Source organism: Gastrolobium bilobum, unplaced genomic scaffold (assembly GCF_033153095.1).
Source record: "Gastrolobium bilobum isolate Gb01-03AN ecotype WA unplaced genomic scaffold, APGP_CSIRO_Gbil_v1 utg70167, whole genome shotgun sequence".
Lineage (NCBI taxonomy): Eukaryota > Viridiplantae > Streptophyta > Magnoliopsida > Fabales > Fabaceae > Gastrolobium > Gastrolobium bilobum.
The window spans coordinates 110,360-133,840 of record NW_026895408.1 but is presented as its reverse complement, the minus strand read 5'-3'; the positions used below and the strand labels follow the sequence as shown (position 1 = coordinate 133,840).

The following is a 23,481-nucleotide window of genomic DNA, read 5'->3' as shown; positions in this document are numbered from 1 at the left end:
CTTTATTATCACTTTAATCACCATTGGATTAGAGGAAAAGTTGAATGAAGAGAGAAAAAAAAAATAACTTTTGTATCTAATGATGATTAAAGTGGTAGTGGTGGTCCTAATGGAGTGGTAGTAGAAAAAATGGGTAGTAAGAATATATACCTCAAACATAAATTAGATAGGAGAAATAAATTAAAGTAAAATAAAGGGCGATAAAAAAGATTGATGACAATAGAATCTGAAACCCCAGTTGTTGAGAGAGAGAGGCATTTTGTGTGTTCAATCACTGTTTAGCGGCATAGCCATGGCTACTGCGAGGAATGTGAAGGATGTTTCGCCTCACGAGTTCGTCAAGGCTTACTCTGCTCACCTCAAACGATCTGGCAAGGTATAATCCTTTGAATTATTTGTTTTTTTTTTCATTTTTCATTTTATTTTTTTGGAGCAAAGATTTGAAATTTATCTGAAACCCATTAAATTTTCTGTAACCATGAAATGGGTTTTGAATAGTTGTGCTTGTGACCCGTTCCATGTGCTGGTTTTGTGTCTTGAGAAATAATAATGTTATTCTATCTAAAAGTGAAAGTATTTCTCTCTCTCTCTCTCTCTCTCTCTCTCTCTCTCTCTCTCTCTTTTGAGTTAGGTTGAAGTTTATTGTTATGTTTGTAGGAAAATTGAAATGGTTACATACACTACTAAAGTGAGTGGCTATTGCATTCTGTGTTTCTTGGTCTTTTGGGATTTCTCATGATTCCGTTATCAACTTGTGTGTTTCCTGTGTTACCCCCAACCAAAGCATTGGTTGAGCCAGCGGAATGGATGGTAATTTGTCATAAGGTTCAGAAGAAGGAGCTGACGTGCAACTAGAGAAAAAAAATTAAAATCAAGTGTCATATAGGCTTAGTTTTAAGAAGACTTTTCATTTTTTATAATGTGTAGTAAATTAGCTATTTATGCTTTTGTAAATCTGACTTATGGTCTAAATTTTATATGTATTACCCTTTTCTTTGTGTTGTTGTACTATTTTGTGGATCGTATTGGTTTTCAATGCTATGGGATTGGGAAGTGAATTTCTGCTATGTCCCATGTTAGTTTTGATTTATCAAGTTCAGGTGTGATTGTTTTGTCTGATATTTATTTTGTTTTCCTTTGGTTCTAAATAGATGGAGCTTCCTGAGTGGACAGATATTGTGAAGACTGCAAGATTTAAAGAATTGGCTCCCTATGATCCTGATTGGTATTATGTTAGAGCGGGTGAGATTTTGTCTCCCTCACAAATCTGATTTCTGAATGTGCACGAACATGATACTTCGAAGAGGTCGTTTTTTGGTCTTTTCTTTCTAGAAATTGCAATGATTTAGTCTTTTTGCTTAATTCAATCTTGATTTAAAGCTTAGTTTTGGGATAAAGGTGACATTGTTATTGAATTCAATCTTGATTTCAGCTTCCATGGCAAGAAAGATCTATTTGAGAGGGGGTCTCGGTGTTGGTGCATTTCAGAGGATTTATGGTGGGAGCAAGAGGAATGGTAGTCGTCCTCCTCATTTCTGCAAGAGCAGTGGCGCCATTGCTCGTCACGTTCTTCAACAGTTGCAGAGCATGAACATCATTGAGACTGACGTCAAGGGGTAAGGATTCCTTTCCCCTTGTTCAATCTACTTGAGTGATTTTTTATAGCTACTATTACAATATTGAGAATAGTAGCCTTAGATGTGTCAATACTTCTGTGGAAATTGACAGGCTATTTTACTTTCTTTTTTTATTTATTTATGCAATTGGCATGAGGGCAAGCCTTAGAGTAGTAATAAGGTTGTTCCTCATAACTGCAAGGTCTCAGGTTCATGGCTGGGAAACAACCTCTTTGCAAAAATTGCAAGAGTAAGGCTGCATATAATCGACCCTCAACTCTACTCTCTTGAGTTCGAGTTGGGTAGACTTGTGCGATGATGGGGTTTACCCTTTATTCATGCAATAAGCATATTAGCATATTTCTTTAACATTGCTAATTTTTTATCATATTCTTAGGTTATTGCTTGTCTATTCTGCATCATCTTGTTACTATCTTCATATCATAATTTTCAAGGATTGATTTGATATATATCTTTATATCTCAGTGGCAGGAGAATTACATCCAGTGGCCAGAGGGATCTTGACCAAGTGGCTGGACGGATTGTGGTTGCACCTAACTGCTGAGGACTACTAGTCAATATAACATCTTAGGTTAAATTTGTTTTGGGGAGAGAAGTGGTGACGCCAAATTATACCAAAATTTTGGTTTTTAGCTGCCGAGTATCTTTTAAATTGGACATTTAATGTTGCTTTTAGTCTTTTAGATGATATTTTGCTAAATTTGATTTTTCACTATAGTTTTTCAATCTTCCGTAGTGTCTGTCTATGAACTAAAGTTTGAAGGTTAAGTGAGTTTTTCACTGGTTTAGGTAAGAGAAAGATGGTTGCAAAGACATTAAAGGGACAGAATAGGTTTAATGTGGTTGTCTATCTTTTTACATATGTGTCATGTGACAAAGTTATGTGATAGGATTCTCTTACTAATTATGAATAACGTGTGTTAGCAAGATGATCTATGATAATAATAACTTATTTTCTTATACTTCAAATCAAGCTAAGAGAGAACTGTCTTGTACCAAAAAAAGAATGCCATGTGAATTTGTCACAACCAAATACAATTCAAATATGCTAGTTTAAACATGGTACAAGGCAGCGTGTTATCTTCTTTGACTACTAAAGTCAAAATATTATTATTTTTATTTTAGGGAAATAGAAGGAATGTTGTAGGAAAGTTGTTAGGTTATGTTATAGGATAGAGATTGTGGGACTTATATATATATATTTTTTTTAAACAAGTGCGGATCCCACAACCTCTATCTCTATCAATTCTTATAATATTATACTTCTTTTTCTCTTTATTTTAAAGTACTTTTATAATTTGATCTAAACGTAAAATAGTTTTGGCTTTTAAAAAGTGTCATTTAATTAATAAAAAAAAGTATAAAAAATTACTTTTCTCAACCCTTCTATACGGTCATAAAACTACTTAACTCTCTTCTAACCATGATATGCTTTTCGCTGATAATACTAGCATTACATGGGGATAGGGGTGTAAATGGGCTAAGCTGGTCCAGCCCAGCCTACGGCCTGGCCTACATTGAGTCCGGCTCAGGCCCGACCTTTCAGAAAAGTAGAGTATGCTTAGGCTTATAAAAAAGCTTTTTTTTTTTTTTTTGATAACATAAAAAAGCTTTTTTAACAAATAGGCTATAAGCCAATTTTGTCAAGTCCGGCCTACAGCCTTGTAGGCTGGCCTATTTAATTTATTAAAATAAAATAATAAATTAATATTTATTTTATGTGGCAAAGACCAAATACCAATATCTCTTACTTTTTGTGTTATTTTATTTTATGAAAGGAAAACTTGTCTAATGTTTTCAAATTTTACATGTTGCAGCTTAATACTTGCTGGATTATGATGTTACTGATGAAGATCTTTCAATAACACTCTTATTTCCCTTGTCTTGATGGTGGTTTAAAGATTTTTAGATAAATGACATACTCTTATTTTCTCCATTTCTTTGACTCTATTCCTCTATGATATACATTCTAGAGCTGGGGTATTATGTTGACTCTTTCTTGTTTGTCATTTTTTTCTTATGAGAAGTACTAGTGCATGCATGAATGGAACTTTTTTTGCTCTATACAATTATTTTTTTTGCTTAGTATCTACAGTGGGAGTCCTACAAGGCCTGTAAGCGGCTTTCTTATTTTTAAAAATGGGCTGGGGTTGACCTACAAATAAAGTCTTTAATAGGTGGCCAGATAAGCTGAATTTTTTTTTACGTAGGCTTGGGCCAAGAAGGCCAAAACCCAGCCCAGCCCAGCCCATTTACACCCCTGATGGGGATGCTTAACTGATGGAATGTTGGAGTTTGGTTTATGGAAACAAATTGTTTTTGAGCATAGAAATCTGTTAATAATTGTTACTACCCGTCTTATGTCTTTCTATTATCTTTTTATTACTATATTTGATGACAAAAAAGATAACTAGTATTTATACGTTTTGAAACAGCAGTTTTATTAGTTTTGGATATTAAAACCATGCTAAATGTTAAGGAGGGTCACTAGTTATCAAGTTATCAATAACTGGGATTAAGATCTTGTTGCATCTACTAAACAAATTATATCACCTGCTGATTCACCTCGTCCATAGTATATGCTACTAGAGGTTTTTCTAATAGGAATATCAAGCTTAGGAAGTTCATTGGGTAGCTTTAAACCTAGTCTTCCCCTACAAACTTACATTAAGTTTGAAATCTCCATCACTGACACAATAACTGAATTTATCTTTTATAATATAATTAACTCCAATAAATGAGGATATTTGACTTATTCTAAGTTTTCTAATTAAATAGCCACCCTTTTGGTCATCTTTCCTATATCCCTCAAAGCAAGGCATCTTACGACTTATATCTAATGGTTTTATCATATGGACTGGAAAAAGGTAGAGAATTATAATGCAGACCTAGTGTTTCTGGGAACCATGTGAACAATTATCAACACCAACAAACTTAAGAAGTTAGCAAGGCTACTTCAGCTTAGAAGCATACAGAATGGATGTACCAGCAATTGGTGTAATGTCAGTCCCTTTGTCATGCCTATAATTGCTAGTATCCATTAATTGGTTTATTATTAAGGTAGATAATTGATTTGAATCCTTATTGTGATTCGTGCTCTATGGAGTTAGGAAATTTAAAATGTAAAAGCTTACTTCTCAGAACTCCACATATAATGTGAACTCATTTATTTCTTTTCCTCAATTTATAAGGCATAGCCCTTAAATATTGGTACATAAATGAGAGGCAGAGGAAATGACAAAATAAATTAACACCACACATTGTTTTGCTTCAAAAAGGCCATAGGTCACCCCAAATAGATCTTTTTGCCTGATGATGCAAGGTAGGATTCTTGCTCTGTGTTACAACAATACGGTCATATGAACCCTCTGAGGCATCCCTTTTGGTGGATCTACACACATTCATTGTGACCTGTCTACCCCTTCTGACAGGCATGAACACAATTCTGCCCCAGCCACCTCCAAGATCAGCACTAGCTGTTTCTTCTTCCTCTTCGTTGTCCTCTTCATTATCATCATCAGCATCAGCATCATCATCAGCTTCCAAAGCATCAGAATCATAAGTTACTGCATTTACTGCTTCACGAGGAGCATCATCAGCTTGTTGCAACTTCAACCAGTCCTCTGAAAAAGTGAAGAGAAATAAATAAAAATGGAAATGAATAGTTTATAACATGGAAAGTAAGCTGGTTGAATAGCTATTCAGATGATATATTTTTGTTCATGAGTATTTTAACAGAAAACAAGCATGCACAAGTGTAACAATCACCGTAGTCGATTTCAAGATCCTCGGGATTTCTTTTTGCATGTTGTTCCTTAAGAGTCTCAAATTTCACACCATCAAGGGGCCAAGGTTCCCTGGTCCAAGAAGAGCAAAAACATGTCCATAGGCTTGTTAAAATCTCGTGAAAAATAACTTGGCATTTTTTGTTATTTTATTTGTATATTGCTGAAGTTCAAACATGAAAGATTGAATTAAAACACTTGCCTCGGTCTTTGTCCTCGTCTGAAAGCAACATAGGAAAATTTCTCATCTTCAAAGCCACGTAAAGGTTCACCCTTTGAACGCTGCAGAATGATGAAATTTAGAACAGAAATAACTTCTAGTTATGTTAATCCTTACTGATATCAAATTAAAGGGGAAAGTAAGAATGTGGGGACAATAGATTATCTGACTCCTTCCAATACAGAGAGTAAAATATGGATTAAGGAGAAACCTTGTAGGCACGTTGTGATGATGTTCTTTCCAAGCGCTGAACAAAATGACAATATTTTCCAGATTTGACCAGTGGACAAGTCCCATCATGAGGACACTACATGAAGAAAATTCAGCAAATAAAAAGATAAGAATGGGACAGTCAGTGAAAGAGAGATCGAGTGACATTGGCAAACTGCAAAATTGGAAAACAATATTGAGTAAATATGTAATATACTTACAGGAGCAACTACAAAAGCACCAGCCTTCTGAGTCATCAAATCTTTGCAAACTTCATTGTTCTTATGAGAATATTTACGGTATTTCTACATAAGCATTAAATTCCATTCTTTGTAAGAATAAAACGTCAGGAAGAAAAACACACAATCATGATGAGAAAACAAAGAATTAAAAGATTATTTTATCATTCTTCAAACTTTTCTTAAAAGAAGTAATGAATTTACTCTTTCTTCCATCCATAGTATGTGAGATCTCATCTGAGCTATAATATTAGAGCCATGAGGTGTTCCAGGTTCAACCAAAACCTACAAGATTTTGATTTCACAAACGGAGATAACATTAGATATAAGGTTGAAAAGGATCAAACAAAATTCAAAAGTGCCCTTATTCAATACTTTTTAAAGAATTTTTTTTCTATACTTCATAAACATTTTTCTTTGCTCCTACTGCTTTCCCCAAATCACTGTTTTTACTTTCCCAAAAGTGTTAAAATGACATCATTCATATAAGTAGCATAAATCAGTTCTAGAAATTCCTTAAAAAACTATTAAGCTTGAAATCATACCAGAACATCCTTTGTTAGATCCCAAAGCTGGCGAACTATGGTAATTCGATCCTTTAGTGACGGGATCTCTCCAAGCACATAGGACTTCAGCCCATAAAACATATTGCAAGTAATAAGTATCCTTTTAAGAAAACATAGACAAATGCTTTATGGGTTTAATGTTTTTCCTATTGTAGGCAATAATTTATCTCCTACACACATAAAAGTGTGAGGGGCCATGAGAGGAGAAGAGAGAGAAATGAAAATATGATCCTCACACACCTTTATGTATGTGTAAGAGATAAATTTATCTCCTACAATATGAGAAACATTAATCCCATACTTTATATGCCAAATCTTTGAAATAATAATATCAAACAAAAGTATGTTCCTTCCAGCTACCTAAACAATGAAACTGGACGAGCAGAAAAAAACAGCTGAATTTGGTCAAAATTCAAAAATTGGATGGCAACAAAATTAGCCAAATTAGTTTATCTAAAATGACCCATATGCAAATAGTTGATTATCCTTTATGTATATGTTCAACATATGGTAGGGTTTAATAAATTAGTGAAGCAAAATAATCAGATCTTCAAATCCTTCTAAAATAGCTGTCTGTGAATTAGAGTTCGATGCATGAAACACAATATGCATAAACTGACAACTTTCATTATAGTTAAGTCACATATGGTATGGTGTGTAAAATTTTAAGTTTTGGTGACAGACATGATGTGGTTAGATATTTAGATTCTTGGTTTTGGTTGACAAGGATGTTGAAAGAAATTCATTATATATTACACATGCAATTTTTTTGTATCCGAATATTTTTATTTTAGCATACATGCCTAAAGTCAAAACAAATTAACTAAAACAATCCAACATGATTTGATTTCATCATTGAAGTCCATTTTATCTTTGAACTAATTTCATATTTTCCCAGGCCAATTAATATTGTTGACTTTTATCACCTCTAGACTCCACAAACTATGTTGAAGAACAAACATGTTGCTAATATATGTAAATAATCCAAAAGAATAAACTTACAGCAATTACGAGATCATGCCCCCTCTCTGATTTACCGATACTTTTAGAAAGTGCTTGAATGCTATCATAGCTATGAATAAGTGGCAAGTTCTTGAGACCTATATAATCAACAGCATAACAAAATTGGAAATTCATAGACTATTAAACACTTTATTCTCAGCTTTTCCCAGGAATTTCAAAAGGGAAAGATTTCAATGCATTCAATCCTAAACAGGGAAATTCACTACAAAAATTCATGTAACATACAATGCAATACATAAGGGGGAAATCATGGGACACAGTTGATGGTAAGGACTGTTAACTCATTTCAGTGACTGGTATGACTTAGGCATCATCACTAGAAAGAAGTATTTCAATCTCCAACTGAAGATCCAAATAAAATGAGACCTGTCAGACTATCTCTTTCAGAAATTTTAAAATCTTTTTGCAATTTTGCTGACAATCCTCTCCTATTAATAGAGTTCAGAGAGAATGAGACAGAGAGAGAGGGAAAACGAGAGAGCCATTGAGAGAGTTCGGAATATTAGAATATGAAAAAGGTTACAAATGAATACAAAGAACTAGTATTTATAGACTAGTGCTGACTCAGCCTTAAGGCAATGACTAATAACAAACAACAAACAGAAAGACTAACAGAATGAAGAAAAGATTACATACATCAAATACAGCTGAGCAAATATACATCGGATAGAGCTAAGCAAGTTAGAGATCTAGAGTATTCTAGATACTCCTAATACACCCCCCTCAAACTCAGGGATTTTGGATAGGCAAGGCAGAATCCAAAACCCTGAGTTTGTGTCTCAACTCAACGAATCTTGTAGAGGAAAGAGCCTTAGTGAGAGTATCCGCAACTTGATCAGAAGCCGGAACATGAGATACAAGAAGTTCTTTAGCCAGAACTCTTTCACGAACAAAAAATATATCTAACTCCATATGCTTGGTGCGGGCATGTAGGATAGGATTATGAGAGAGCCGCTATACTCAAATTGTCACAAAGAACCAAGGGAGTGGAAAAGGAAACATTCAGTTCACGCAATAAGGACTGTTTCCACAAGAGTTTTGCACAAGTGAGAGCTAAACGTCTGTATTGAGCTTCGGTACTGGATCCTGCCACCAAAGATTGTTTCTTGAACCACCATGAAACAAGATTGGGGCCCAAGAAAAGACAAGCACCAGATGTGGAATATCTGTCATCAGGATCACTAGCACAATTTGCATCATAGTAAGCTATGAGAGAAAGAAGGCCATTGGAAGGAGCAAAACGTAAATGTAAGCCAAAAGAGCAAGTGCCTTTCAGATATCTAAGAATTCGTTTCACAATCCTCCAATGCTCAACAAGAGATTGAGCAATAAATTGGCAAACTTTATTGACAGCAAAGCTTATCACAGGTCTTGTGATCATGGCATATTGGAGAGCACCAACAATTGACCTCTAGTGAGAAGGATCATCAAAATAATTGGAACCATGTTTAGTGAGCTTGCAACAAGAAGGCATCAGAGTAGCTATGCTCTTTGCATCATGCATGGCAGATCTGGCTAAAAGATCACGCATGTAATTAGCTTGACAAAGGAAGATAACATCAGGAGCTCTGATCTCTTAACTTCAACACCTAGAAAATAATCCAAATCACCAAGATCTTTAAGAGCAAAAGTGGAGTGAATTTGAGTTACCAATTGCTGGATGTAAGCTGCATCATTTCCGGTAATAATGATGTCATCTACATACACCAGTATGTAGATGCACTTGCTGCCAAAATGAAAAAGGAATAGAGAAGGATCATAGCAGTTGGAAGAAAAACCTAGATGAGAGAGACACTACTTTATCATATCAAACCAAGCCTGCGGTGCTTGTTTAAGGCCACAGAGAGCCTTGTTAAGTCTGCAAACCAATTTCTTGTCACCACACTCAAAACCTGGAGGTTGAACCATATAAACTTCCTCCTCCAAATCCCTATTTAAAAAGGCATTATTAATGTCTAATTGTCGAAGAGGCCAGCTATGAGTGAGAGCTAGAGTCAACATAATTCCACTTGTAACTAGTCGAACAAAAGGTGAAAAATTTTCATTGTAGTCAAAGCCAGCTTGTTGATGAACGTCTTTGGCTACTAACCTTGCTTTATACTTGTTAATTGTAGCTTCAGCATTCTCCTTCACTCGAAAAACCCACTTGCACCCTATAGGAGACCTGTTAGGAGGTAAAGACACAAGAGTCCAAGTATTGTTAGCCTTAAGAGCATTAAATTCAGTATGCATAGCCTCGGTCCAATGGGGATTAGAAAGGGCCTGTTTGACTATAGAAGGTTCAACATGACTAAGGAAGGTAATAGAACGAGCAAAAGTCTTAGATATAGTGGTATGGAAAGTGTGTGAGAAGAAACACTTACTGAAGTTGAGGGAACATGCTCAAATTGAGAAGTAGAAGGAGATAAAGACTCCGAAGTGAAAACAATAGTTATAGGTGACTGGACAGCAGCAGAAGAGGAGGATGCAGTGTGAGTAGGAGTGGGTAACGATGAAGAATTATCAGAACAAGGATTAGAAGAATTAGAAGTGTTCTTACTGTTTGAACAAATAGATAAAGGAGTGGGAGACTGTTGATTGCTAGAAGAAGTGTTTGAAGAGACAGAATGCACTACCTCTTGTGACTGAGATGAACTAGTGTGCTCTTGTTGCTGTGTCAAACTAGACAAGGACAAGGGTGGGTGACACATTAGGGGAACAACAGATTGACTGAACATGGGGGAGGGAGAATCCTTACTAGAAGTCCATGAGACAAAGGGGAAGTGATACTCATTGAAGAGAACATCTCTTCAATGAAAATTCTGCCTTCAGGATTTTGGCAAATGTATCCCTTTTGACTAGAAAAAAACCCAGAAATAAGCATTATTGAGAACGAAATTCCAGCTTGTTTTTGTTGTAGGGACGAAGAAACGGAAAGCAGGAACGACCAAAAACTTTGAGAAATTGATAATTTGGAGCAGATTTAAATAACTTGGTGTAAGGGACAACATAGGCCAAAGCTGTTGTAGGAAGACGGTTAATAAGAAACACAGCTGAAGTAAAAGCAAAATCCCAAAACTTTAAAGGAAAAGAGGCATGAGAAAGAAGAGTGAGACCTGTTTCCACAATATGTCTATGTTTGCGTTCCACAACACCATTTTGATGTGTGTGAGGACAAGCTAGGCGATGCAAAATTCCATTGAGTTTGAGATACTGAGGAAACACTCTAAATTTTCCTCCCAAAATCAGTTCGAATGGCTTTGATAGTAAGTTGAAACTGAATAGTTAAACCACTGAATGAAACTGTTTGAAAATGGATAAGGCATCAGATTTTTGTTTTAATGGATAAATCCATGTGTATCTAGTGTTAGCATCAACGAAGGATATATGGTATGAGTATCCAGAAACTGATTTCACTGGGGTAGGTCCCCAAAGATCACTGTAAATTAGTTCAAAAGGAGCATTATAGACAGTAGAGGAAAGTGAAGAGGGTAAGCAATGAGCTTGGCCAATGAACAAGATTTACAAAAATCCAAAACAGTTTTATTATTGAATGCAATGTTGCAAGAAGTGAGTACATTTTTAACAACCTCATTATGTGGATGTCCTAGACGACAGTGCCACAAGAAATACATTGAATGTGTTTCACAATTGATAGGGGAAGAAATAGGTACATTCTGCACTAATTTACAACAGAAAAAGAATGTGTACATGGTGTAAATGTCGAGTTATTACAAATGGAAGGACGCTGAACTACAACATTTAAGTTTTTATTTGAATAAGACTCTAAAGAATGAACTTTGTCTTGGGGAATATTGACTCTAGAAAAACAATACCAGCCATCTTGACCAACATTGCCTTCAAGAAGAATCTTACTGGACCCCTGCGATTTAACATAACAAACATTGGGATGAAACTCAAAATACACATGATTATCTTGAGCAAACTTACTCACACTGATCAAATTCTTCATAATGGAAGGAACATGAAGCAAATTTTTCAGGTGAAGTTGTGTGAGTCAATGGTGAAACAAATTTAGAAGAACCTGTAACATTTATGGTCAAACATTGGCCGTTTCAAATTAGAACTTTATCGGACCCAAACAATTGCTAGCTCTGCAACAAATTCAAAGGATTAGCTGCAATGTGATGTGAGGCTCCAGAATCAGGGTACCACTCCAGGGCAGGTGGTGTTGGAGGAGTTGGAAGATGTTCAGGCTGCACAGCAAGCATGGCTTGAGGATAAGCAAGATTATTGACCTGACGTACATACTAGAAGGAACGTGGTTGATGTTGAGGAGGAACATTGAAGAATTGTTGATTCATTACACCAGTGGGAGTAGGAAGGGCGGGAACAAAGTCCTCATCATATCGATGCCAACAAGAGCGAACGTCGTGACCAAATTTGTAACAAAGTTGGCAATAGATGTTTGCACAATTCCCATGCCCTGTTCCTCTATTGTTTCTACCATTAAACCTTCCTCGACCATGATTAGATGAACTTGAAGGAGCAGAACCTCCATGTTCACTGTTTGAAGTGCTCAGGTTCATGCTCTGTTTCTAATCCGCTAAAACAGAGATAAACAGAGCACCTTCTTCTCCTGTTTGCTTTTGATTCTGAACATGATAAGTGAGATTAACAATGCCAAAATCATTGAGAAGACTTTCATTTTGCTTTAACAGAAATTGTTCATGTGCTAAGAGTTCTACTGCAAGATCATCGAGTGCATACTATTTTTCGCATGTATGAACACTGAGAACAAACGCGTTATACTTCGACGGTAAACCTTCAAGAATATACTCAATGTGTTGGTCTTCTGGCACTGGACTCTTTATAGCTTAAAGAGAATGACAAAGAGATTTGATATGTGTAACATCACAAGGGCTGGCAAGGGTAGGGAGTAATCGTCGGTGCAAAAAGAAGAATGGACAATGAGCGGCTTGTGCCAAATCTTATAACTAGGGGGATACATGAATGAATCGAATCAATACCTGAAAGAGAGAGATTTCAGAGACTGTGCTGGTATGGAACGGTACAGTTAGGGATAACTTATAAGAATTAATTGGTACTACTTATACTAACAAAATGCATCTACTTTTCAGCAGCCCGAAACGGAGGAACTCCATAGTTAAACGTGCTTGACTTGGAGCAATTATGTGATAGGTGACCTCCTAGGAAGTTTTCCTAAGAAGAGTGTGAGTAACGACAAAGCACGCTGAAAAGTCTCGTGTTAGTTTATGGGGACAAACATTAATCCTTGCAAGTTGCCGAGTGTCACAAGTGGTATCAGAGCAGGTCTTTCTCCCAATACAGTGTGGTTTGAAGACGAACCACACCGAAGCTAGTAGGAATGTAATATCCCAAAGGCTAGCAAAGGTAGGGAGTGATCGTCGGTGCAAAAAGAGACACGGACAATGAGCGGCTTATGTCAAATCTTGCAATTAGGGGGTTCATGAATGAATCAAATCAACATCCGAAAGAGAAGGATTCCAGAGACTGTGCTGTTATTGGGGATAGCTTTTAAGAATTAATTGGTACTAGCTATACTAACAACCCGAAACGGAAGAACTCCATAGTTAAACATGCTAGACTTGGAGCAATTCTAGGATGAGTGACCTCCTGGGAAGTTTTCCCAGAAAGTGTGTGAGTGAAAACAAAGCACGCTGAAGAGTCTCGTGTTAATTTGTAGGGACAGTCATTGATCCTTGCAAGTTGCCGAGTATTAGAATGCGCGACAGATATTCTTGAATCGTTTTACCTCATTTCTCTATCGATTTGAGTTCACATCTGAGATGTCTCGCTCTCGACTTCATCAAACCATGGAAGAGTTTATGAATTTTCTCCCGTGCTTCATATGAGTGTCGCACACCAAGTATTTCATTAACAACTGGTTCAGAAAGAGTAGAGAGCAACCACGTAAGGAGCATCTGATCTTGTGTTAATCATTCAGTATATTCAGGATTTATCTCCTCATTCTGACGATCTTCCTCTACAGAAACTTTAGTGGAATCTTAGGATTTGCCAAGAAATGATGGAGAAGATGTAAAGTGATTATTCAACTATCTAATTCCAAAACAGATAGTTCTCTTCTGTCAATTTCACCGAGATCTAGTAGTTAAACAGAGAAGGAGCCTTGTTTTCCATAGAAGGAGCTTTATCTACGGTGGATCTGGTTCCACTAGTTCGACTAGGAGAAGACGAAGTGGAAGCCATGAAAGAAAAAGCAAGAAATGGTTCAGAGCCCTCGATCTGAGGGCTCTGATACCATAATAGAGTTCAGAGATAATGAGATAGAGATAGAGAGAGAAAACGAGAGAGAGCCATTGAGAGAGTTCTAAATATTAGAATATGAAAAAGGTTACAAATGAATATAGAGAATGAGTATTTATAGACTAGTGCTGACTCAGCCTTAAGGCAATGACTACTAACAAACAACAAACAGAAAGACTAATTGAATGAAGAAAAGATTACATACACGCTAAGCAAATATACATCGGATACAGCTAAGCAAGCTAGAGATCTAGAGTATTCTAGATACTCCTAATACCTATAATAGATAAACCAACCCTTATCTGTTTTCTTTACTGTTTTTAATTTTTCCTTTCAAGTATATTTTTCACCTTAAAAGGAGAAAATCATGCTTGTTCTAAGTAAGATTAATATTACTTCCTCTAACAACTGCTTGAAAGTTGAAAAAATGAGCAACTATTGAGTAAGCCCTTTGAAGGTTCTTTCAGTCAGCAATAGCCACACAATAATTTAGAGAGGAATAATTTTGCAGCAACCAATCTGCACGTCCAACCAGCAGCATTGCTATCACTTGTTACGTGCTTTAAGATACTAAAGAGTTGATTTCCCAACTTGAATTATAGGGTCAGGATCATTTTACACCAGTGTAAGTTACACTCTCAATCTTGTTCGTTGATCCCATTTATATCTAAGGGCTCAAAATTTTTAGTAAACTGAGTCATTGGATAGAAGTTAATCAATGGTCAAGATTGAATGTAAGACTTCTAACTCTTACACTGGTGTAAGAATATCCTGCCCCTGAATTATATTATGATATTTCCCAAGATTTAATCACCTTCATCTTTTATTCATAATGTAGGACAAATAATCAAACCAATTCCAATTAAGTCATATGCATTATGCGAACACCCCTAAAAGATATCAATAAGAGGGGTCATAATCGATCAACCAAAAACCTAAATAATAAGGAATGAATTTTATGTACACAATGATGACATATTATTTTATCATCAGTGCACCTGAGCGATCTCACTCAATATCAAGACCACTGCAGCACCCTCCGAAACATGGCCTTGGTCATACATACCAGGGATCGTGGAGTGCATGACCTAGACTACCAAAATTCTCAACGCAAGTCTTAATGAAATAATAAAGAATGAAAAAATAGATAAAATTACTCTCTCTCTCTCTCTCTCTCTCTCTCTCTATATATATATATATATTAATTAAGAAAAGAGAACGCCGTGTTTTAATTATTAAAACATTTACAAAATCTACTAAGTGTTTTTAGTAACAATGTTTCACATTCAGTTTTAATCATTTAAAGATTGAAGTGTATAGTTATCTTTCATCTTTTCTGCAACTTTGGAAGAATAGGATTTGTTTCTGCAACTTACAATTGTTGATCTTATGTATCATTTAATACAAAGACTACTGAACTTCTAATCAAGTCTAATAAAGTACTCAAACTTTTAGAAGGTGACCAAAGTAAGTTCCCCAAGAGAATCAACACACAAAATAGCAAATAAGCCAAGCCCAAACATACACCCTTCAACATATAACACATCTAGCAGTGTGATGTATATCATCCTGATAATTATATTTGCAGTATAATATGGCAGTTATTACGGATTACTCATTCCTTTATGCATTAGGACATGGAAAGGTGCTCAGCTCTCTAGTCAAGCATACAAATAAATTTTTAGCACTTAAAAATTCACACTAAATTCACTAATTATAAAATAGATAATTTGTTTACTGAAAAGAAAAAAGATAATTTAAGAATAATGTAAAATAATGAGGAATATACTAATCTATAAGCCATAAGCTTTAAATTGAAGTTACATTTCATTATTACAACATAATTAAAAATGTATATCTCAATGGACCCTCTCCCATTGCTTGAAAATGTACATTCCAAGTTGGGTTGTTGCCCTTATAGCCTTCTTCTAAAACTTAATATTCTTTATCCTCCCTTGCCTCAATTTGAAAGCATTAAGAAACCTATGTTGTTTGAAAAAGCTAATAAGCATTTACCTTGTATGAGGCTTCGACCCGCACGCTGCATTGACTGTGATGGTTCTATTAAATTAACTTTCTCTAAAGATTTTGGCCAAACTTCTTGCAGTGCCCTACATCATAAGATTTGAAAGGAAACCAATTAATTCAAGAAACAACATAACTAAAACTTATAATATCAAAGTTAACCATTCACCAGAGCAACGTTCAAGAGTTTTTTACCAGAAAGCTGAACCCGTCCCGGCACCAAAATCCAATACCTTAGCTGGGGAGAAACCAGGAAGCCTTCTACGAACCTAAAAGGACATAAAATAAAGAATTCTGTTGAGATTAAATTTAACTTCACCAACATCTTATTCAAGACTGAAAGGTTTTGTTTTTCATTATTCAGTTAAGAAAAAATTTGAAGTGAATATAAGTCAAGGAGATACAAGGTTCACACCTTAAGGAAACTGAACCATAAAGTAGCTGATACTACATCTATATGATACGACTTGGAAAAAAAAAAGATGGAGACAGAAGGCACTCTAACTCTAATCCCACATATAAGGGATTACCGATCATTATTCACTCTGACACATGAATTCAGGTCCCCTGTTTGATTAAATTTAGTCCTAAAATTAACCACCAGAGTTTTTGCTTCCATATGCAAATCAGCTCTCATCTGACTGTCACTACATCTCATACGAGCATTCATGTATCATTAATCCTTTTTATTTTAGTTTCAACTTAAGCAACCCCTGCCATTGAAGAAATATTATTCATTATAGTCCTAATGTTTGCTTATACATGGATGCACTCAAAACTATATTTCAAACATCCCTTCCCTTCTTTTAGTTTTAACTGGCTTCATCTTTTTTATTTTTCAAACAAATGAAAGGATAAAGATGAACATAAAACAAATATCTCGAAATATCCATTACAACTTGTGATGTCATAGTTTCAAACACCAACTATTTAATGATATGCCCTTACTTCTTTCATTGATAGCTTCTTACTATTTCTTCCCTGTCTGGATTATGTTTTCCACTTACCTCTTTAAGTACTCTATAACAAGCGGAGTACACCGCAGGCATTCTAGAAGCCACATAAGCAATTGTCTCATCCTCTCTATACGTGAGACCAATATCGCCATAAGAGCTCTTAATCTTCCAACGTTTTGATTGTTCAAGAGACTTTAAAGGGTCTTCAACTATCTCCTTCGATGTAGTGGTTGCCAGCTGTAGATTGACATCCTTGATTTCCTTGAACGATTGAGACAATCTCAAGACTTTCCTCTTCATATATGGCTCCTCCTGCTCTATAATTCCAAGACCACCATGAAGAATTGCAACCACACAAACATAAATACCCCAAGATATCTAGTGCATATTAGGAGAAAAGGCAAACACAGAGAAAGAACACAAATGACCTTGAAGGTACTTTTTAATGGCACGGCGAAGAGGGACAGGGACAACAAGGCAACGTTGGGATTGTTTGGCTGCATACCGGAGGGTTTCAGGGGTGACAATTTTCTGTGCAGTTTCAGCTATTGTCTGGGTAGCCATGCTGGTCCAGGATTTAACAGAACCTCTCCTTCTGGTCCAAGCAACCAGGTTCCTATATCACTATGAATTTAGTAAGTTAGCCATAGATTTATAAATAAAATCAAAATCTCATAGAGGCACCTAACACTAGCACCACAAAATTGAAAAACAAACAAACTAGACTGAATTAAAAAGATAACATTTTTTGTTCACATCAATTTTTCTCATTTCCATCTCTTCTAAGGAAGAAGCGAATGGTAAGAGAACCAAAAAATATCAATATGCTAAGTTTGTTCTCTTACAAACTAAGTAGCTCATTTTCTTATTCATTCTCTTGAAATGTTCTAAATGTTTAAAGAAGCACAGATATTTGAAGTTTAGTCTAAATTAAATGGATTCAAAATTTACAAATAAAAAATTAAAAAAAAAATCATATGAATTCACCAGCCAAATTAAGCGTAGACAGCATACCAGCCACCCTAAGAATTTAGATCCGAACAGTTCAGAACCAAATTTGAAAATTGAAAACTGCGAAAACCCATATCAGAAAATACTTGGGTTTCTCACATTCACGTGTTTACAGCATCAAAATTTGAACTTTTTTTTTCTCAGAATCCAATAGAAATTCAGCAAATAAACGGTTCATTAATGAACCCATATTAGTTTTTTTTTTTTTTCTCAGAATCCAATAGTTTATTAGTTCATTAATGAACCCATAATTAAATATCATTTACCATTAGCTAATAAATAACACAGACTATGAGGCAATATAATAATATAATAATGTAAATGATCAAAATTAGTTTATGAGTAGCCCCCTTATTCATCACATTCACAAGCATAAAAGGATATAAAAAGAGGCTATAACGCGCGAGTGAAAGAGTACAAAGATTCTATTTTATGCATATATTAAAGTGTACAAAATAATTATAACTTTTTAACTGCAAGGTGTATCAGAAGAGAATATTTTTTAATACACCCCTTTAAATTCTTACAAGAGTTTTGTTTCATTATAACAAGTTTATGTTATAGTTTTATTCATGAAATTAGATTTAAATTTAATTTATTCAAAATAATCATTTTTATTTCTCATATAATAGAGACCCGAATGATTTCAGAGGTTAAAAATAGGTGCCCTTTTATTAAAAAAAATTAAAAAGATATATAATCAAATTATTTTTTTTGAAAATATTAAACAAACAACTTTTAAGATAAGGAGCAGAAGTAGAAAGGAAAAGAGAATCAAGAGGTTCAGAAGTGGCACGACCAGTTTGATTATGAAGCTTGTGTACTTGCCTATATAATCAAGTTTGATTATGAACCAACTGTTTTTACAGCAAAAACACAGAGCACTATCAATGGCCTAAAACCTACCACGTGCCAACCACTCACTTTCACCTTAGTGGTTAAGCATCTCTCTATTTCCCTTTAATATTTGTGTTAAGAGAGAGAAAATTGAACTCCTATGTTGTTACCCAAGTTTACATAAAATTTTATGGGATTGCCTCCACTACTATACTATTCCCCCACAAGTAGCAACCAAACCACCCCACCACTTCTCTTTCAGCACACACAACTTCAAGTTATTTTTGAGAGCATAGATAATCATAACGAAATGATACTAACTTGAAAAAATAAGCCCAAGCTAAATTATAAAAATCTGAAAAGTTACTTTAATAATATCATCCAAATTATCAGAATTTTTTAACATACAGTAAAATATTTTATAAGTACTAAGAATAAAGATGATTATATTCCAAGGACACGGTTACGTTTAATTTGTAAAATATGCTTTTTCACAATTCCTCGTTTAGCAAATTAACTAGTTAACGCTGCTGCGGCTTTGATCATGCAAACGGGTGACGTCAAATTTTGTGGCTAAAACATGTAAGAAATAGAGGTACATCTTAAATCAAAATCGTTTGGTCATATCAATACCTATCCATTATTCATACAACAAGTACATATCAGAAACAGAGAAACCCTTAACTCATGAGATATATATATATATAGAGAGAGAGAGAGATCAGTATATATGATAACTCATATGAACTTAGAATTGAAAAGTTGGATATTATCAAGTTTTAGAATTAGGAACACAGATTAGTTCCACATGCTTTCACCAAAAAAAATAGTTACTGAAAATGGAAATAATCAAACAATCAAATTACTGAAAATGGAAACAATCAAATAGTTACAGAAAATGGAAACAATCAAATTAACAACCCACACACAACTATTCCATTGAATTTGGTTAAGATTCTACTAATACCAGAAGTAGAAAGGACCGTTAGACAGAACGTAGACTTTAACAAAAACTATTACGATTTATAAGTGAATATTTGCAAGAGTTCTTACAAGATACAGAATTCTCTGTTTCAAACATGAGATATATATACCATTTGTGATATCCAGGACAAACAAGGCTTCTAAAACGGTTGGTACAGGACTTGGATGGAAGCCTTCAAGGGTTTCTTATGAGAGTAAAAATCAGAAGGCCTTCAAGTTTTGTTATGAGAATGGATCAGCAGAAAATGTAGCATCTAAGCCAGGTTCAGAACTTAATAATAGGTCTTCAAGTGAGGAAATTATAATATCATCTCCAAGGGTGCAACCTTCTAGTTCTCTACCTAAATTAATGATACCTTATAGTGAAGAGGCTTCAAAATCTTTAAATTAATGATGCAGAGGCCACCTGAGCTTAATGCAAGTAATGTTTGTCACATGCAACACGAAGAATTTTGAGAGCATACATAACCATAACGAGAAAGTTGGCACACTGCAAGACAAGATAGACTAATTAAGGTCTCATACTAGAGAATGTGGAAGGGAAGTGTAGTAGCCTATAACAAAAAGTACTTTCCTTACTCAATACCAAATGCTTATAGTCCAAGCTAAATAATCGGATCTTGTTAAATGAGATCCTGAAATCTCACCACTCCATTTCACCATCCAATTCACCCTTAGGTTCCCATTTAACATAAATACGGTCCTAAACCAAACATCTAAAATCCTTAGACTAGACATTAATCATGATAAAATGAAAATAAGAAGCTTAAACTTTTTTCACTGACCACGTCTGAAATTTATTTTGCAAACCATATCTTCCTGTTTCACACTACAACTCATTGATGATTGTGAACCATCATCTATCACCAAACAAACAAAGAACCCCAGTACACTAATATCATGGCTCCATGTTCAAAACACTATAAAATAGCAGAAAACATGAAGAATTGAAAGAGGGAGGGAAGCAAATTGAAACCCAAAGAGGCAAAAAAAGAAAGAAAGTTCAGAGCTTGGGAGAGGGGATTGAATTACCAACCGGTTATTTTTGAAATGCAAGGTGGTTGGAGTTTGAAAGAAAGGTCCTTTGAGAGAGAAGGCGCGTGGAATGGGACGAGTGGAAATTGCAGGTAGAGACAAGAACGACGCCATTTTGGTTTATAGGGGATGAATTCAGCTCACACACTTAGCTTAGCACATGAAGATGAAGTAACTAAATATATTTTAGAATGCAAATGCAAATGCAAATCTGGCACAGAAATGGGCACATCAACTGAGAATTAAACGAAAAACCTAAAGACCATACAAAGCAATCAAAGATCCAAAGCGCGCATTCACATATATGAGAAGAAGACAACAGTGAAATGAGCAAGATACGAGGTAAAAGATCCAAGGCGGTTTCGACCCCAATATTTGAGATTCACTAATATAATGAATGTAAATAAAATATACCTGAGCAATACCATGTATATATCAGAAAAAAATGAAATATGCACCTTAAATGAAAAAGCTCCCTTAGTTGCAAAAATCAGCTTTGAAAGCTACCAGCATCAATTGGTTGAGAAGGGGTCACCGCCACGGGACACGGTGGTTGCGAAGAGAGGCGAACTGAAAGTGAAAAATAATGAAAGGAGGGAAGTGAAAAAGAATCAGATATTGAGCTATGAATATAGACAACTCGTTACCTTGGAAGAGGTAAGCGCCGGACAGACCACCGGAGAGACCCACTTGAAGGCCGAAGAGACTGTAAGGAACCAAAAGGAGACCACCGGAGAGACCCACTTGAAGGCCAGAGAGACCCTAAGGAACTAGAAGGAGCCAAACAATTGAAGAGTGAAATGAGAAATTGGAGGGAGATGTGAGTGGGAGAGGAAAAATTGGAGGTACGATGCAGTGAAATGAGAGCAGTGAAAGTGAGAGCGAAAGGGAAAAGAGAGGCATTTTTTAACCTAACACCTATATCCTAAAACATAAAATAGAATCTAAAAAGAAAAAACAATTACACTATACGTAAACAAAAAAATATATATTAAATTAAAAAATAGAATACATAGATATAATATTAATAATAATCAAAAAAAATATGAATCAAGACTATAAAAAAGAATATATATATATATATATATATATATATATATATATATATATTCAGTAGAATATGAATATCAAAAATAGAAAATTAAATAATAAAAATTATTCTATTAATAAAATTCACAATTATAGTCTTTAAAACCCCACCCAGTCCTCTGGGTTGACCCGGGTCAACCCTGACTCCTTCCCTCTGAAGGTTGGAGTCACAAGTTGGACACTATATGCACATCGACCCCTCTGACCTCCAAAATCCGGCCGAGTTTCAGTGACTCCCGGATCAAAGGGGTCAGAGAGGGTCACTGCATTTTTAAAAAAAAAGTTCCATGAAACAACATTGTTTTATTAAAAAATAAAAATAAAAATTCCACTTAATTATATATATCTTTAATGTATAATAATAATTGAAAATTTATTTAATTAAAATATTAGGTATAATTTATTTTATTTACAATATTTATTAACATAACTTTTATCTATAATATATATTAAAATTTAGAGAAAGGATATTGGAACAACCATTAGTGTTACTACCAATCAATTCCATCGTTAGATCGATTATGTTGATCCAACGGTTATATTTATTTTCATCTATGTATGGTTATGATCCCTCATATTCACATTAAATATGAGGAATCATAATCATACAAAAGTAAAAATAAATATAAAAGCCACCATTAGATATGAATAATGAGTCAAGAATATGTCAAAAAAATTCCAGTACGATCAGATGGTAGATGAAAGAGATATCGAAAAATAATCAAGGACCGAAATTTCTCGTATTCTACAGGCCTCCAACCAGAAATGCCATTATTGGATATGAATAATGATGAGTCAGGAATATGTCAACAAAATCTCAGCTCGATCGTATGGTAGATGAGGATATATCGAAAAATGATCAAGGACTGTTCATTCTTGTTCTTAAATTAGCTTATTTTCTGAAGGTTTCTTCTATCTTTTCTCTTATTGTGATTGATTTCGCTTGTATTATTGTCAGTAAAATGCTACTCACACATATTCAAAGTTATATGTGTGTGTGTGTGAGCTCCAATCAACAAACTGACCGTTAAATATGAAGTATAATGAGTGTAACCCTTGCTTAAAGTATTTCAGCACGATCCAACGGTGAACTTAAGAAAAAAAAACATTTTATCAAGATTCTTGCCTGCGGTAGAATCATACACACAAACCACTTTGGTTTGAAATTTCTGGTGATGCTACTAACAGAATCTCAGCTGGATCGAACGGTACATGAAAGATATATCATAGAATGATCAAAGATTATTCCTTCCTCAATTCTACTGTGAAGTTTCTGAAATGGCTCTCTCTATATTTTCTCTTATAGTGACTGATTTTCACACTCCTTTATCTTCAAAATGTTATTCACGCATGTTCAAAAGACTGCTGAACATCTTGAATTGGGAACCCTAGCTTTCTTTATTGGGCTGGACTTGACTTTTAATTAAGTGGTTAAAGCCCAACTACAAAGACCAATGCCTTTTTTGGTGGCATCGAAAGCATGTGTCACTTTTCATTTACCTTCTACAGTGGTGACGACGAGGGTGGTTGGAACAGAAATCTTTCAGACATTTTTCTCTGCTTCTCACTATTGAACAATTTTTACACACACTTTAAATATCAACAGTCTTATCTT

The 23,481-nt window shown here is 35.0% G+C and overlaps 2 protein-coding genes across 5 annotated transcripts; one reads left to right on the top strand and one right to left on the bottom strand.

Annotated features, from left to right (window-relative positions):
• Positions 1-224: 224 nt before the first annotated feature.
• LOC133309948 (small ribosomal subunit protein eS19z-like) lies at positions 225-2,556 on the top strand. Its single transcript, XM_061510815.1, has 4 exons — positions 225-376; positions 1,152-1,242; positions 1,433-1,616; positions 2,103-2,556. The coding sequence occupies exons 1-4, from the start codon at positions 293-295 to the stop codon at positions 2,179-2,181; spliced, it is 438 nt and encodes a 145-aa protein (XP_061366799.1). The 5' UTR covers positions 225-292; the 3' UTR covers positions 2,182-2,556.
• Positions 2,557-4,805: 2,249 nt separating this feature from the next.
• LOC133309959 (uncharacterized) lies at positions 4,806-21,587 on the bottom strand. Of its 4 annotated transcripts, none has more exons than XM_061510825.1 (14): positions 21,425-21,587; positions 21,236-21,347; positions 17,339-17,534; positions 16,962-17,227; positions 16,150-16,223; positions 15,946-16,040; positions 7,660-7,757; positions 6,637-6,720; positions 6,296-6,376; positions 6,074-6,157; positions 5,854-5,949; positions 5,625-5,704; positions 5,406-5,494; positions 4,806-5,260 (listed from the first exon to the last, which is right to left on the bottom strand). In XM_061510825.1, the coding sequence occupies exons 3-14, from the start codon at positions 17,472-17,474 to the stop codon at positions 4,908-4,910; spliced, it is 1,536 nt and encodes a 511-aa protein (XP_061366809.1). In that variant the 5' UTR covers positions 17,475-17,534; positions 21,236-21,347; positions 21,425-21,587; the 3' UTR covers positions 4,806-4,907. The 4 variants fall into 4 exon arrangements, with proteins under 4 accessions (XP_061366809.1, XP_061366826.1, XP_061366818.1 ...); XM_061510842.1 differs by having other exon boundaries at positions 16,962-17,222; XM_061510834.1 differs by having other exon boundaries at positions 17,339-17,526.
• Positions 21,588-23,481: the final 1,894 nt, after the last annotated feature.

What these genes read in the sequence shown, in the direction of transcription:
- LOC133309959 (XM_061510825.1), bottom strand. Translation starts at nt 17,474, where the DNA reads ATGGCTACCCAGACAATAGCTGAAACTGCACAGAAAATTGTCACCCCT. An exon ending in CATCACAACGTGCCTACAAG is followed by an intron (nt 5,705 to 5,853) that starts GTTTCTCCTTAA and finishes ATCATTCTGCAG; the next exon opens with CGTTCAAAGGGTGAACCTTT. An exon ending in AGACGAGGACAAAGACCGAG is followed by an intron (nt 5,495 to 5,624) that starts GCAAGTGTTTTA and finishes TTCTTGGACCAG; the next exon opens with GGAACCTTGGCCCCTTGATG.
- LOC133309948 (XM_061510815.1), top strand. Translation starts at nt 293, where the DNA reads ATGGCTACTGCGAGGAATGTGAAGGATGTTTCGCCTCACGAGTTCGTC. An exon ending in ACCTCAAACGATCTGGCAAG is followed by an intron (nt 377 to 1,151) that starts GTATAATCCTTT and finishes GGTTCTAAATAG; the next exon opens with ATGGAGCTTCCTGAGTGGAC. An exon ending in TTGGTATTATGTTAGAGCGG is followed by an intron (nt 1,243 to 1,432) that starts GTGAGATTTTGT and finishes TCTTGATTTCAG; the next exon opens with CTTCCATGGCAAGAAAGATC.